Source organism: Musca domestica, unplaced genomic scaffold, assembly GCF_030504385.1.
Source record: "Musca domestica strain aabys unplaced genomic scaffold, Musca_domestica.polishedcontigs.V.1.1 1, whole genome shotgun sequence".
NCBI lineage: Eukaryota > Metazoa > Arthropoda > Insecta > Diptera > Muscidae > Musca > Musca domestica.
Window position 1 is genome coordinate 2617808 of NW_026712114.1, and position 16833 is coordinate 2634640.

The 16833-nt window shown below is 33.3% G+C and overlaps 1 protein-coding gene across 1 annotated transcript in view; it reads left to right on the forward strand.

Annotated features, from left to right (window-relative positions):
- LOC101899910 (protein sax-3) overlaps positions 1-16833 on the forward strand; it is a 441441-nt gene that overhangs the window by 345587 nt on the left and 79021 nt on the right. Inside the window, exon 3 of the mRNA XM_059132110.1 lies at positions 10671-10805. Coding sequence (XP_058988093.1) covers positions 10671-10805 — 135 coding nt within the window. The remainder of the gene's footprint in view (positions 1-10670; positions 10806-16833) is intronic.

Genomic DNA, 16833 nt, shown 5'->3' on the forward strand with positions numbered 1-16833 from the left:
CAAAATTAGTACCTTTCGAATACTTATAGTACGCGTTTGTAAAACCACTGCCAGGAATCAATCAGGAATCAAAACCACTGCCAGGAATCATCAGCTCTATACATTCACTCAATACCAAATTTAGTAGCATTTCGTACTTTTCGTACACTTTCAGTACATATTTCCAAAATAATCTCCATATCTCAACCTAAGATACCGTCGCCAATCTTTATATCAAATTTCCATTACTAAATTTATTACAATTATAGTACTCATATCAAGAACCAGCTCCTTTCCACAACTACAGACACCATCTGTAACATCCATATCAAATTTCAGCATCTTAACTTTATTTCTTCACCCAATACTAAATTTAGTACTATGTAGTATTTTTCGTATTATTATAGAACGCATTTCCAAACCCACCTCCAAACTTCAATCCCAGATACCAACATCAAATTTCTGGATTTCAGCTCTTTCCCTTCACTAAATACAAAATGTAGTACTATTTAGTACTTTTGTACAATTATAGTATGTATTTGCAAGCCCAAGTCCAAATCTCAATCTAAGGTACCCATAGTGACATCCATGTCAAATTACAGGATACCAGACCTATTCCTTTAGATAATAACAAATTTAGTACTGTTTACTATTTGCCGTACAATTATGGTACGCATATACAAAACCAGCTCCTTTTCTCAACCACAGACACTAACAGCGGGGTCCATATAAAATTTCATGATTCCAGCCCTATCCCCTGACCGAATAATAAATTTAGTACTTTTCGTACAATTATAGTACATATTTTAAAAAACCACTTCCATACATCAGCCACATTTCCTAGAATTGATTCTCATGCCGAATTTCAAGATTCTGCACATTTTTGTACTTTTGCTACAGGTATTGTTAATACTTCGAAAAAAACACATAGCTTTTCCGTACAAAAGGTGCTCCCAATGCCAAATTTTAGACTTCCAACTCAGCCTCTTACCCAAATACCACAGTTAGTACGTATTTGCAAAACAACCTCCAAATCTCAAACCTACACACCCACAGATGTCCTAATGCCAAACCTCTATCTTAACCCTAACCACCGGCAGAGACTCCAATACAAACATTTTAACGTTCCACATCAATCCTTTCACTCAAAACCAAATTATACGGAATTAAGTACCATTGAGTGCAGTTCTTATTTCTGTTACATATTTCAAAAACATCCTTTTATATCAATACTAGTTCCACAACCTAATTTAAATGTCTACGTTTCAGCCCGATTCCTTCACATAATGCCATCAACCATTTTATCCGTTTACTACTTTTATTACACTCACGGAACAAATAACTTACCTACAAAGTTTCTGATAGCTCTTCATTTTTATACCCTCCACAATACTATGGAGGGTCTATTAACTTTGTCATTCCGTTTGTAACTCCTCGAAATACTCATGTCAGACCCAACAAAGTTTGTATATTCTTGGTCAGCGTAAAATTCTAAGTCGTCATCGTTAAATCGATGTCCGTCTGTCTGTCCGACCGTCTCTCTGTTGTAAACACGCCATCTTTCGAACGAACTAAAATAGAAGGCTAAAATTTTGCACACATCTCTATTTTTCCAGTATGCAGGTTAGGTTCGTAAATAAACCATGTAGGTCCACGTTTTAATATAGCCCCATATAACGGTACCTCCCGATATTCGGTATTTTGATGATACTCATGTCATTATTCACCGGAATTGTTTCAAATTTGGTATTTGAAGTTCGAAATGGATACTTCAGCCTAAGACAGAAAATTATCTGTGCAGGTCCACGTCTTGGTATAGCCCCCATATAACGGTACCTTCCAAAATTCGGTATTTTGATGATTTTAGGGACATTATTAACCGGAATTGTTTAAAACTTTGTTTTTGAAGTTCGTAATGGGAACTACAGTCTGTGACAGAAATTGTCTATGCAGGTCCAGTTCTTAGTATAGGCCCCATATATCAGTACCTCCCTATATTCGGTATTTTAATGAGTTTAGGTACAAAACCCACCGAAATTGTTTGAGATGTCGTATTTGAAGTTCGTAATGGATACTACAGCTTGTGATATAAAATTGTCTATGCTGGTTCAGGTCTTCGCACAGCTCCGATATAGCGGTACCTCCCTATATACGATATTTTGATGATTTTAGCTACATTATTCACCGTTTATTTCAAGTTTCGAATTTGAATATGGTAATGGCTTATTTCAAACAATGTCTATATAGGTCCACGTCTTATAGACAATATAACGGCTATTTTCGGTATTTTTAAAATTTTAACAGAATTTTTTATGGACTTTATTTTTTGAAAACTTTCAAATTCGTTCAAAATGGTGGAGGGTATTTAAAGTTTCCGGTATTTAAAGTTAAAGGCCCGGCCGAACTTACTGTTTTTTAACTTGTTTATTTAAGTCCACCTTGAAAAAATCCAAAAACAAAAAAAAAAAAAAAAAAAAGCATCCACATATATTTCAATGATAGCCTTATAACAAGGACTTTTTAAAACTAGCTTTGACTTCTATAGTTCTTAACAAAATTTCTAAAAGAATCGCATTGATTGCTTTGATAGCACTTTAAAAACTTTCTTTAAAAAATCCATTTTGATTGCTATGATAGACCTTCGGAAAACAGTCCCAAAAAAAAAAAAAAAAAAAAAAAAAATTATTGCCCTTTGAAAAATGTCTTTAAGAAATTCAAATTTATTGCTATGATAGTTCTTCAACAAATTTCTTTAAGAAATCCAAATTGATAGCTGTTATACTCCTCAGAAAAATATCTTTAAAAAATCCACCCTGATTTCTGTGATAGCCCTTCAAAAAATTCCTTTTAAAAACAAAAAATTCTTTAAAAAATGAAGTCTGACTGCTGTGATAGCTCTTCAAAAAAAAAAAAAATATTTAAAAAACACACGTTGATTGGTATAAGAGCCCTAAAAATGTGTTTAAAGTTTATTGCTCTGATATTTCTTCAAAATTTTTCATTAAAAATCCTCTAAAGTCCTTTTCAAAAATAAAAAAAATAGTTTGATTACTTAAACAAAAAAAAAAAAAAAAAAAAAAAAATAAAATAAATACATTGATTAACCTGATAGCTTTAAATTTTTTAAAATCGATTTTGATTGTCGCAGCCATTAAAAGTCCATTTAAAAAAATATTAAAAAAATCAAATTTAATTGCTTTTATAACCCTTCAACCAACTTCTTTCCGAAATATTAAAAAAATGAGATATCCCCGATTCGTATTACTCATATTCTCCCATCTTCATATACATCATCCCATTTTCTGTATTCCAGCAGAAAATTCTCCCTGCCTTACCTTCGTAATTTCATATATTTTCCCATACGTACTACATACGTTTTTTACAACACTTGCATATTTTCCGTAACCTTGATTGCCACACATCCCCAAAAGTGCAATAAGTACAACATATAACATCAACGCAAAAATACCCAAAGGATTTTCCACAACAATGACAATGGCACAGCAGTAACAGCAACAACAACAGCAAACATAATGATCTGTGAAAATGAGCATTTTCATGGCTGTTAAATTTTAAGGGACTTGTAAAATTTCCACAATAAAAATAAATCTTTGATAGATAAGAAAAATACCTGTAAAGGAGTAATGCAGGAAGGAATGCTAACAGAAAGGAGAAGAATTTGTGGAAATTGAAAAAAAAAACTGGTTGCTTTAAAAGCTTTTGCAATAAGCCAAGATTACTCAAAGAGTCAGATGTTTCCATTTAAAGGTTTCTTCTTCTTCCTCTTCGTTTATTTTTTATTAAATTCATCCATTAACAGATTTATTTGTGCTTCCTTCTGTTATGGCAGAACTTTAAGTGCTTGCATGGAAGTTGTTATCTTTCGTCATCAAAGGATGACTGCTGACCTAAAAGGTTTCTTCGCTTAACGAAATAGACGTTGTTGTTGCTGCTGCTGTTCTTGTTGTCGTTCAGGATGTCAAAGGACGAAGAAGAGAATTAAGGTGCAGTTTGGCTTAAGTGAAATATTTTAATATTAAATGCATTTCATATTTTTGTTGCTGCTGTCATCGTTTCCGTAAGTTCTTAGAAAATAAGACTGGGTGTATTTAACAACGTTTTTGTTCTCTTTGCTGTGTTGTGGTGTTGTGTTGTGTTGTTCTCTGCCCAACATGTCCTTGACTATTTCAAAAAAGCAGTAGTTTTAAGTCTTGTCGTCGTTTTTATGCATTTCACTTTCGGCTTTTGTCTCATGGCTATTATCACTGGCAATCATCATCATCATCATTCTGAAAGCTAAGTCTTTCAACAATAATGGCGCCCTATTTATGACAATCCTCAACCATCATCCATCCATTCCTCTCTCACTCTCTCATAATACCACCAAACTGTGTTGCATAGTTTTAGGGCCAGAAATTATGGTTAAAAATTTTGCACATTGTTTATGGTGGTGGTTGACATTGTTCTTGTTCGTGTTGTTGTTGTTGTTTTAATTTTACGTTTTTTTTTTTTCTTATTTGTTTACTGCCTCAGATTTTTGTTGATTACTTTCGTTTCACAACTGAACTCACTGGTGCTGCTGTTGCCGCTCACTGGCATTCACTGTTTCAAGGCTTGTGCCCCGGCCTCAGCTACCCAAAACGCAAAGTGAATTTTCGAGCATTGTAGTCGCAAAACTGCACAAAAATTGGGTCACTAAACTATTTCACTTAGCGTAAAGTTAAATATTTTGTCGTTGCCTTTCCTTCCCGCACAATTCTTGTTTTTCGTAATAAACTTTTGCATTCATAAAAAGGAAAAGGACGGAGGAGAAGCGAAAAGATTTCAGTGAATGAAGTAAATAAAATAATAAATAAATATTTAATATCATTTTAATTTTATGAAGAAGTAAGAAAAACTAAATAAAGAAAAATGTTCTTCATAAACTTGAAATTCATAAAGGGGTGTAGGGAGAAAAATGATAAATGATGGTTGCCATTTCAGATTGATGGCGGTGTAAAGGGGAAATTTTATACAAAAAATTTAAAATTTGTATAAATAAATGTTCACCCTTTTTAAATCTTGGCATATATTGCAGAAATATGAAAATTGGTTGGTCCCACGAATTTGGTGAATTTTGTTATTGGACAGACTGTCGTTTACACAGGCCTACGAGTAATGAAAAAATATTTTGCTAATGTTATAACCTCCAATGCGAAATATTTTTGAGAGACTCCATATATATTCATAATCAGGGTCAAAATCCATGTCTATTATGCGTTGTCCCCCATATACCAGTTTCTCCTGTTTTCTTGATATTTTAAAGGCTTCAGGTTCAATTCCATGAGCATATTTCCAATATTCCTACTAAAAAATAATTACTGGAATATATTACTAAAAAGTAAAATATACTTTAAATCAGGATTTACTCGAATCTGCCACTATTCTCATAGTCATTCAAAACTCTTCTAAAAAACCAAGTTTATTTTTCAAATACAAATTTAAAAAAAATTATAAATACTCCACGTTGTGTGCTTCTATAGTCCTTAAAAATATTCTTTAAAAAATCCGGGTTGAATGTTCTTTGATAAAAAAAATTGTCTTTAAACACGTATTTTGTCACATGCTCTTTGGGCGTTAAACAAATCAATAATGAAAAAAAAATGCAATCGAAAGATCACGTTAATTATTCCTATGGCCCTTGAAAATTAATCCAAGTTGAAAGATCCATCCTAATTGTTCCGATTGTCCTTGAAAAAATCCAGTTTGTTTTCTCCTATGATCCTTGAACGAATATTGTTTAAAAAATCCATGGTGATTGCTCGTATGATACTTCAAAAATATCCTTGAATGCTCCAATTTTCCTTTAAAAATATTTTTTCAAAAATGAACGTTTATTGCTCCTACCAGCATTATAAATTCTTCTTTAAAAATCCACGTTAATTATTACGATAGTCCTTAAAGATCTATCCTTTAAAAATACAAGCTTAATTGTTCTATGATCCTTGAAAAAATATTCTTAAAAAATCCACGTTGGGTGCTCCCATGGTCGTTGAAAAAATATTCTTTAAAAAATCCGCGTTGATTACTCTTATATTCTTGAAAAAATATTCTTTTAAAAGCTCACCTTGTTTGCTTCTATGATCCTCTAAAAATATCCTAAAAAAGTTAATTGATCCTATGTTCCCTAAAAAAATTTTATTTAAAAAACTTCACGTCGATTGAAAAATATATCCTTTAAATTCCAAGATCCTTAAAAAAAATCTTCTTTAAAAAATCCACATTGATTGCTCCTATGAACCTTAAAAATTCCACGACTATTGCTCTGCTAGTCCTTGAAAAAATATTTTTTAAAAAATCATGACACATGACTGAAATATAATCTCTTTAGTTGGACCACAGTCCTTGAAAATGGGTGGAATCAAACAAAAAAAATCTGGTTGATTGCTCCTATGATCCTTAAAAATCATTTTGGAGTTCAATAATTGTTTTTTAAGAAATCCACGTAGCTTGATTTAGTTGGCCAAAAAATAATTATTTAAAAAATCCATGTTGAACTTTCTCTGGTCCTCATAGGAAATAAAAATCTTGTAAAAATATTCCTAAAAACTCCACTCTTTGACAGTCCTTAAATAATGTTATAAAAAATATCACTCTCTCTGATCTGATTCTTTAATAATAACATTAAAAATCCTTTTCGAAGACTGTCCTATAAACGCATGAGGTGATGGTTTTTCAACGTTAAAAGTCCCAGCTACAATGGTTTTTTCTTTCAAAAAAAAAAAAAAAAAAAAAAAAAAATAAAATAAATAAAAAATAAAAGTAAAAAATATTATTAAAAATTTATGTGTTTGTTTTCTCTTTCGAGACGAGCTTAATGATCTGAAATTTGCAGTGAAAAGGAAAGCCAGATAGACACTATCACACACTCACCACTATGCGACGCGTTTCGCCGTTGGTTAAGCGGCTCATCAGGCATATTTGGTGTGGATGATGGCTTACAAGGGCCGTTCTCTGGAAAGTAGTATATATTTCGAACATATTGCAAATTAGCATATGCGAATTATACACTAGAAACTCTCCAGGTTCGACTCAAGTTCTATTGGCAGATCTTTTTCACAGCAAAGTTTTTTTTTGTTTTTGTAGTGATGGATTTTTTGTCCACAACAACTACATTGCTTCCAATGCATACACTTGTTTTAGTGCTGCTTTAGGAAGACGGGTTAATGGCTCTGAACGTAGAGACGGCAACTTCTAGTTGGCTGCACACCGAGGTCCGCGGTTCAAATCCCACAGCCAGGCTCGGCTGAATTTTTGAGTTTTGCCTTGTTAAGGCGAAGATCATATGTTTTATGATTTATGTGTTTGTTTTCTCTTTCGAGACGAGCTTAATGATCTGAAATTTGCAGTGAAAAGGAAAGCCAGATAGACACTATCACACACTCACCACTATGCGACGCGTTTCGCCGTTGGTTAAGCGGCTCATCAGGCATATTTGGTGTGGATGATGGCTTACAAGGGCCGTTCTCTGGAAAGTAGTATATATTTCGAACATATTGCATTAAAAAATAGTTCTTCAAAACAAAATCTTAAAAATGAATGCTCTGACGGCTCTTGATAATAATTATCAACGTCCTCTGAAAGTCCTTCCAAAATATTCTTAAAGTTCTAACAATTATTATATCATTTCAAATAATTACCATTTTTTTATGAATTATTTCTAATAATTCACTCTTTCCTTAAAATCCACGATCTGATAACATTTCCTAAAATATCCTTAAAAATTCACCATCATCAGGAAAAAATATTTTGAAACATCCAAGCTCAGATAATCTCTTCAAATTTCCAGAAACTAACATTTTAAAGTTCGTTAAAAAATATTCTAAAAAATTCAAGTTATGATAGTCCTTCAAAATATTCTTAAAATATTCGGAAATATTTTTAAAGACTCACAAAAATGTGTTTCTAAAAAAATCTTATAAATTATCATCAAGGAAAAATCATCATCAATCATCAAGAAAAAAAATTTGGAAACATCCAAGCGAAGAAAGTCTCTTCAAATTTCCAGAAACTAAACATTTAATGTTCGTTAAAAAAAAAGTATTCTAAAAATTCAAGTTATGATAGTATTTTTAAAGACTCACAAAAATGTGTTTCTAAAAATCGTATAAATTACCGCACTACAATTTTTTTTTTTATATCCTTAAAAAATACACGGTCTGATAGCTTTTTTCCGAACAATTTCATAAAATTCTTTGCTCTAGTAGGCTTTTCAAAAATATCCTTATAAATCACGGATCTCATAGCTTTTTCAAAACAAAAAATTCTGAATATAATATTCTTATAAAAACCCAACGCCTCTAAGTCCATTAAATAAATTTACTGAACATCTAGGCTTTTACATTCCTTTCAAGAATACTCTTGGAAATTTTCGCTCTGATTGTTCTTCGAAATGTGTTTCTGAAAATTCAGGGCCGAGATATATTGTATTTCAAGAAATATACTGAAAATTCCTCACTCTAATATTCCTGTAGAAAATAATTCTAAAAATTCACATTCTAAGAAGCATCCTTAATCCTTAGAAGTAGGTTTACCGTCTGATCTGTTGGATGTAAATGACTCTTTAATTGACACTCCAATCGAAAGTCCCAGGAAGTTAGGTTCTAGCCTGAATCCTATTCCCTCATATAAACACTTCAGCCACCAAGCAAAATTTATTAAATGTCATTTCCAGCTGCCTTCGTCAAAAAACGATGATTTTATCTTCAAGAATCCTAGGAGAGATATCAAATCAAAACCAATAAAATATTTATGTAACAGGGAATTCCACTATTTCGCCTTCAATACTGGTGCGTATACGCAACAATCCCTCACATTTCAATTAGTATATGTCATACGCCCCAGTGTTACATTTCACTAAAAACAGAAGTTTACCATTTTTGCTTAGGGACTAACAAATCGATTACAATTTGACAGTTTCAAACCAAAAACATTAAAAATGTCTGCAAATTAACAAAAAAATTGATTTGTGACTAACAAAACACGCATTTTCACTTTCAGTTAAATACAATTTTTCGGATGCTTAAGTTTTAATCTTTACAAACACACAAATTGTCCATCTATTCCCCAATGTCGTATAAATTCACAAACATGTGGCATACGAATATTTACACAAACAACACAAAATTTATGAAGTACTTGGGTGGATGGCATATTTCAAGAACTTTCTTAGAACAATTAAATCCCCAATGGGCCAGAGACATGTATATACAGTGTGAGATGAAAAAAAAAAAACTGCAACCAATTTCAGAATGCTGTCATTTCTAAGCCACTTGTCCGACAGCTGTTAAAATTATTCCAGTGACAGTTCATTATATTGTTTACAAGCGTACAAAAGCATTTTGGTGAGAATTTTCCAGAAAAAAGTTATTCGCGATGGAATTCAAGCGCGATAGTGCGTTTGCTTAATATTTGGCTGGGCAGAAAAAAATATTTGGCTGGGAAGAAAACAGCAACATCAGCAGAAACGGTTCGAAAAGTAAAGATGCGACTTGATCGAGACCCGCGTTGCAGTGGCCGAAAAATGACTCGTGAGCAGAAAATATCGCAATATTCCATTCGGCAATTATTGAAAAATAAGCTCGGGGTGAAACCTATTGAAATTCCAAAAAGTGGTAGAAAATGGACCCAAAAGAGCTAAAGAGTTGCTTCGCTTGGCCGAAAGTGATGAACTGCCAAATTTGGTTTTCTCCGATGAGAAAACATTTGTTGGCCAGTAGTTTGTAAACTAACAAAATTATACTGTTTACTTGCCAGAGAGGTCAGCTGAAAATGTGCTCCATCGGTTGGCCACCAGAACTCAAGCGACGGCCATAGTAATGTTGTGGCCCGCTATAATAGCCGATGGTCGCTCTCCGCTTGTATTATTATTTATGGAGAAAATAATATTATGGAGAAAATATTCCGGAAGGTGTATTAAAGCCTTCGGCACGCAAACATTTTGGCCGCAGACCTTGGACATTCCAACAGGACTCAGCACCAAAATATTCTGGAGGGTGTATTAAGGCCTTGGGCACGCAAACTCAGCACGCGCCATCCAAGAATGGTTACAAAATCAGGTTCCTCGCTTCATTTCCAGCGCACAATGGCCACCAAAATATCCGGATACCGATCCGTTGGACCATTGTGTCTAAAGTATTTTGGAAAGCAAAGTTGGCTCTAACAAATACCAAAGTTTCGATTACCTCAAGCAAGCACTTCGCCGTGAATGGGCCAAAATACGGCAGAGCAGCGTGTGACGATTCCATTGGCCGTTTGAAGGTCATAATTCGTGTCAAAGGTGATCAATTCGAACAAATCTAAACTTATTCTAAACTTTTATGCTATTTCCGACACTTGTTTGCTTTCATTCCAAAAAATTAAAAAAAAAATGTAAAAATTATGGCGTTTGAATTTGTTGCAGTTTTTTTTTATCTCACCCTTCATATCATGCATAGACATTAATACAAACATTTTAGAAGAAAGACGGAATGATTTTATTGTTTTCTACAATTTCCACGAAATAAGGATATTACCATATAATTTCCAAATTCATTAGCTGCCCTATCATATTACGCCATAATTACCCCCAAATTGAAAATGTTTTCGATTTCATTCCAATAGCCGAACATTACCAAATTAATTTCTCTTTAAATTGTCTATTCTATTTTTAGCCACTAATCTACGGCCGCTTAGCAATTCGCCACAGACTATAGCTGGCAACCAGCCACGTTTTCTATCGCGAGGACATACATATCGTGCTGTTGTGGGTGATACATTGGTGCTGCCATGTCAAGTGGAGAATTTAGGTAAGTACCATTTCAACAACAACAACATAAAAATCTAACCAAATTCCAGTCCATTTACAAAACTACAACAGCAACAACAAACTCATCAATAAACACATTTATTTAAACAATGCTTTGCTAATAATTCAAATGTATTTAGTAACAAATTCCTAGCGTCTCTGTCTGACAGCCAGACAACCAACCAACCAACCGACCAGCTGTTTAATTCCTACCACAATAGTCCGATTTCTCTCTTCTCAATGCCATTTTGACCAGTAATTTGCAGCGCGTGCCACTCACATCTCGCCCATTCAAATAAACATTTATTCTTTTTTTTTTTTTTTTTTTTTGTGGAAATTTTTCGTTCAATTCATGAACAAATGATTTTCATATAAATGTTAATATGTCTTTAATTGTTGTGAATGTTGCTGGTGGAATGGATGATGAAGTACACCATCAATGGCCGAATTCAACTCATTATTGTAATTAAAATGTATGAAGTTTGTGTGCGAGTGTGTAAAATTTTTTTCATTATAATTTCTAATAAACATATGGGGAAATTTTGAAACGCATTTGAACATATTTGAATAGCAACTATTGTTGCTATTTATTTCGACAAATCGAAATTATTAAATGTTCGAAACAGTAAAGTGTTTATTATTTTAAAGAGATATTGGACAATATGCTTCTTCGTAGGGCTATGAGGTAGAATAAATGTTATTATACCCTCGATCATTCTATGGAGGGTTATTAACTTCTGTCCTCAAAATACTCATGTCAGACCCAATAAAATATATATTCTTGATCAGCGTAAATTTTTAAGTCGATTTAGCGATTTTCGTCAGTCTCTCCATCTCTCTGTAGTAATCATGCTATCTTTCAAACAAACTGAGATAGAAGGCTAAAATTTTGCAAACATGTGTATTTTACCAGTAGGCAGGATAAGTTCGTAAATGGGCCATATAGGTCCACGTTTTCATATAGCCACCATATAATGGTACCTTCCTATATTCGGTATTTTAATGTTTCTACCGAAATTATTAACCGGAATTGTTTAAACTTTGGTATTTAAAGTTCGTAGTGAATACTGCAGCCTATGACAGAAAATTGTCTGTGCAGGTCCACGTCTTTGTATTGTCCCAATATACGATACCTCCCTGTATTCGGTATTTTGATGATTTTTTCGACATTACTAACCGAAATTGTTTCAAATTTCGTAGTTGAACTTCGTCGTGGGTACTATATCTATGCAGGACCACGTCTTTGTATAGCCCCATAACCATAACGGTGTCTCCCAATATTCGGTATTTTGATGATTTTGGCGACAATATTAACAGAAATTGTTCAAATTTCGTAATTGAAGTTCGTAATGGGTACTACAATATATGACTAACCAGTAAATAAAGTCTTAAAGTCAGGTGGGGCCGACATTGTGATACCCTACACCACTTTGCTAATATAGTAGTAGAGAATTCAATCATACACGCTATGATTATAATTGTAATTTAAAGTTCAAAAGTCAAAATATGTCGAAGCATTAGTATCTTTTAAATTCGGATTTGTATTTCCCATTCGATATATATGTGGGAGCTATATCCGAATCTGAACCGATCTTGATAAAATTTGGCAAAGATATTTCTGAGCTGTATTTGACATATTTCCCTGAATATTGTTGTTACGGAGTGCATATTACGGCTGTCGGTAACAAATATAACAAATCGGATGAACAATATATATGGGAGCTATAGCTATATATGAACCGATCTTCACCAAATTTGACAAACTAGCTTCTAGACTCAATTCGGTCGTAAGTGCCAATGTTTCCCCAAATATTGTTGTTACAGAGTGCATATTACGGCTGCGGAGGACAAAAAATATAAATCCGATGAACAATATATATGGGAGCTATAGCTATATCTGAACCGATTTCTATTAAATTTGGCATACTTACTTTCAGGCCTAAGTTGGTTGTATGCGCAAAATTCCATACTATTCGGCCTAATATTACACGTTTGGTGCACAATAAAAGGCAAATCGGACGAAGATATATATGGGAGCTATATCTACATTTTTACCGATTATCTCCAATTTCAATAGGGTTCGTCCTTGGGCCAAACAAATGATAAATAAATAAATAAATGCGAACTGTACTTTGTTCACAAAATATATGGACAGACGGACGGACGGACATGCATAAATCGACTCAGAATGTGATTCTATGCAGATCATCAAAAGGAACTATGGGTCTATCTCGTTTTCTTTTGCCTGTTACAAACAAATGCACAAAGACATAATACCCTGACCACCTTGTGGCGTAGGGTATAAAAAGTGTCTATGCAGGTCCATGTCATCGTGTAGCCCGGGTATGAGGATATCTCCCGATATTCGGTATTTTGATGATTTTAGCGGGAATTGTTTCAGCTTTCGTATTTGAAGTTCCTAATGGGTACTACAGTTTATGACAAAAAATATCGTATGCAGTTCCAAGTTTTTGTATAGCTCCCATTGACGATATCTCCCGATATTCGGTATTTTGATGGTGCCTGCCAATATTAAGTATTTTGATGATTTTAGCGGATGATTTTTGCCGGAATTGTTATATATTTTATATTTAAAATTCGTAATTTCGTAAATTAAGTTCGTAGTGGTTTCGATAGCCTATGAAAAAATTCCGTTTTCGTATGGCCTCCATATAAGGGGTTTCATTTGAGTGGTATTTTTAAGGATTTTCCAAGTCACTTCAAAATGGTGAAACCTATTAAAAGTTCGGACCCGACGAACTTATTTGCTTTTTTACTTGTTTCACGTTAAATCAGGTAAATAAAGTCCTCTACATTTGCTTGTAGGTAAAGGTCACTAATTGGCATTCCAAATGGGGAAATAAATTTTAAAAACACATTTTAGTTACCCAGCCGTGCTTTACATTAGTTTTATGTAAATATCACCCACAAGGCATTACTTCACGATGAAAATCTCTCAAGAAAATTAGACTTAAAAAAAAACATTTTAATTTTTACATATGTTACCCTTTTTTCGAATATTCTGTTAATTTTCTTAAAAGTGAACAGTGAACTTTTAATAGCTAATCTGTGGTTTGAAAATTCCGAATGGATTATATAGTATTCGATTTTTAGGTAAAAACAAGCTAAAAATATCAGTCGATTTTGTCGATGAATGTATACCTCAGCCTATGTCCGTTTATTAAAATAAATGTTGACTTGCCTTATGATTACTCAAAATGTCGACCATTCATGGGACAGATGCCCAAGGAATGGCCCAATTTTTTTTCTTTCGCATCTGACCTAAGTCAAATATAAATATTGCGTCCTGCCAAGTCTGGAGTATATAAGGAACTTCGTACACTTTTTATAGGATAATGAAAAATTTTCAAAGGTGTGTGAGGTACCCGATGTAGTTGGCCGAAGTGTTCCACTTTCTCTAATACTCAAAAAAATATTGTGATGCACAAAATTTTAAGAAAATCGAACATTTATTTCCAATTTTATGCGAATAGTTGTTAATCAAAATGTTGACCTTTTGTGGGGAAGGTAAAAGAAGGAGTGGTCGATAAATTCGAAGTTCACATCAGATCTTTGGTTGAGAGAAATATGTGGATATAGCAAGTTTAAAATAATTGTTTCATAGGTTATAAGAGGTATAAAAATTGAAAATTTTAAAACTTTGCTTGGGGGATAGCAAAAATGGTAGCCTACCCCTTCACAACTATGAAGTTGGAAGAAAATTGGATGCTTATTTCGTATTTTATGAGCGTATTGTTTTTTACCTCTGTGAGGGAGGTCCTAGAAGGAGTGGGCCCATTTTCACAGCAGATCTGGATTTGGTAGAAATATTGGATTGTATAAAGGTTAGAAATAATTGGATGCAATTTTTTTACCCTTTGGGGGAGGGGGGGACGTGTACCACAAGGAATGGAACAAAATATAAGATTTGTGAAATTTGAAGAACATCAAATGCTTCTCCGAATTTCATGAGAGTTATAATTGATCCACAATTTTACCCGTTGTCGGGGCGCTACCAGATTGAGTGGTCTGATATATTCCACACTTGCACAGTTTAAACAAAATCGAATGATCTTTTCTCATTCTGTGGTATAAATTATTTTCTTCGAAAAATTTGACCTCTTGTGGTGGAGTTACCAAAAGAAATTGTCCAATATATTCCATTTTAACCTAGATCTTGCATACAATATTTTTTTAGGACTTGAAATTATATTCTTTTTAAAGTCGTCAATTTTTTACTTATCGTCATTAAAAAAATATGTGGGAAATTCTAAATTCTAAATTCTTTGTGATTTTTTAAATCTACTATTATGGCTCTCATATTCGTAATTGGTATGTTCTTCCACCAGTAAGTTGCATACGGTGTAACCTTCATCTATATGTCAAAACTCCATTCAATTTAAAATATAAAAAATTACCAACCATCCTCCATTCGACATTACATAATTTTTCAAGAAAATTAACACTTTCGATGTATAGTTATAATAACATGCTATGTCATGGCTAGCGAAATTCATCATCATTATTTCCTATGGCCACAGAGATGCAACAAAACAATATAAATACAACAACTACAACAAAATAATGATGATGATGATGGAATATAAAATTCTCTAATGTACACTTCATTGCTCGAAAACATTGAACATTGTTCGTTTGTCGGTTGGTCGGTTGGTACACCTGCTGTCACCATTGTTAAAATGCTAACTGCTGGGAATATAAAACCCATTTCAAGCTTGTCCATGGACATGACCAGCAGCACAGTATGGCATGACAGTAACACATGTTGCATACACACATGCAGGGAGATATCAATTTGTTTCCTCTCTGTGTTTTTTTTTTTTTTTTTTTTTTTTTTTGGCTCTATAAATATTATAAAGTGAATATATAAAATAAAAAAGAGCAAAGAGAAAATATATAAAATAAAGAGTGTGTACACATACATATGAACCTATGTATATATGTGTGTAAAATAAATATGCATCATGTTATTTATAGAAAACCATTAGAAATATAATAAAACCCGGGTGCAGAAAACGGTAAAATAAATGGATGGCTAACTGCTTGTGACATATCTAGGATACCATTCGCCGCCTGGTTAGCTGACGCTGAAAACACACATTGTAACAATGTTTGCAGGTGGCATACACACGTATATATATATGCACCATTGTACTGGTATAATGTGGTCAGCTATGCATATATTTAATTTGAGGTGACTGTGTGTGTGTGTTGGTATGCGTTTGTGTGCGGGAGCCTTTCATGTAATATTATATGGCGAGCTTTCTGTTCTTCCTGCCTTATATCCTTATGCTAACAGTTGTGAATTTGCATTTGATGTGCATGGATTTCAACAGTCATCTGCCAGTATCACATTAAATGACACGTAACAACTTCAACGGTTCTCTCTTGCATGGCAGCGTTTTTTTTTTCTTTTTGCAATTTTAATGTCACAGCTATTTTGAATGTCTTTATTAGAAGAATGAAGAAGCTGAAGATAGTCACAGTGTCGAGAAGACAGAAATTCATATTGAAAAATTATGTTGAGAAGCAGGATATACATTTCAAATGATTTTGGGAGGATCGAAATATCATTTGGAAATTATAGTAATTTCTCTAAAATGCCAAAGGAAAATTTCAATATTTTTTATGAATAAACAAGGAAAGGTCAAAAGTCGGGCGAGACCCACTTTGATACCCCACACCACTATGCATATTTAGTAGAGCTCCCGCAACAAAAATAGTTTATATTGGGAATGTATGTGAAGTAGATCATACCAAGTAGCCACAACTTGGGAACTATATCCAACTTTGAATCGATGATCAACAAATTTGTCGGCGGTTTTTGTTCCTCTAGTACCAATAAACATTGCTGTATAGGACATGATATGAATTCAATAAGAACTATATAAAAAATATTTATTGAAGCAATATATACACCGGACCGAGTTTCACCAAAAGGAAAAAATCCGTAGAATATGAAAAAAAATCTATCTTATTTGGTCTTATATTACATACATGGTGAGCAA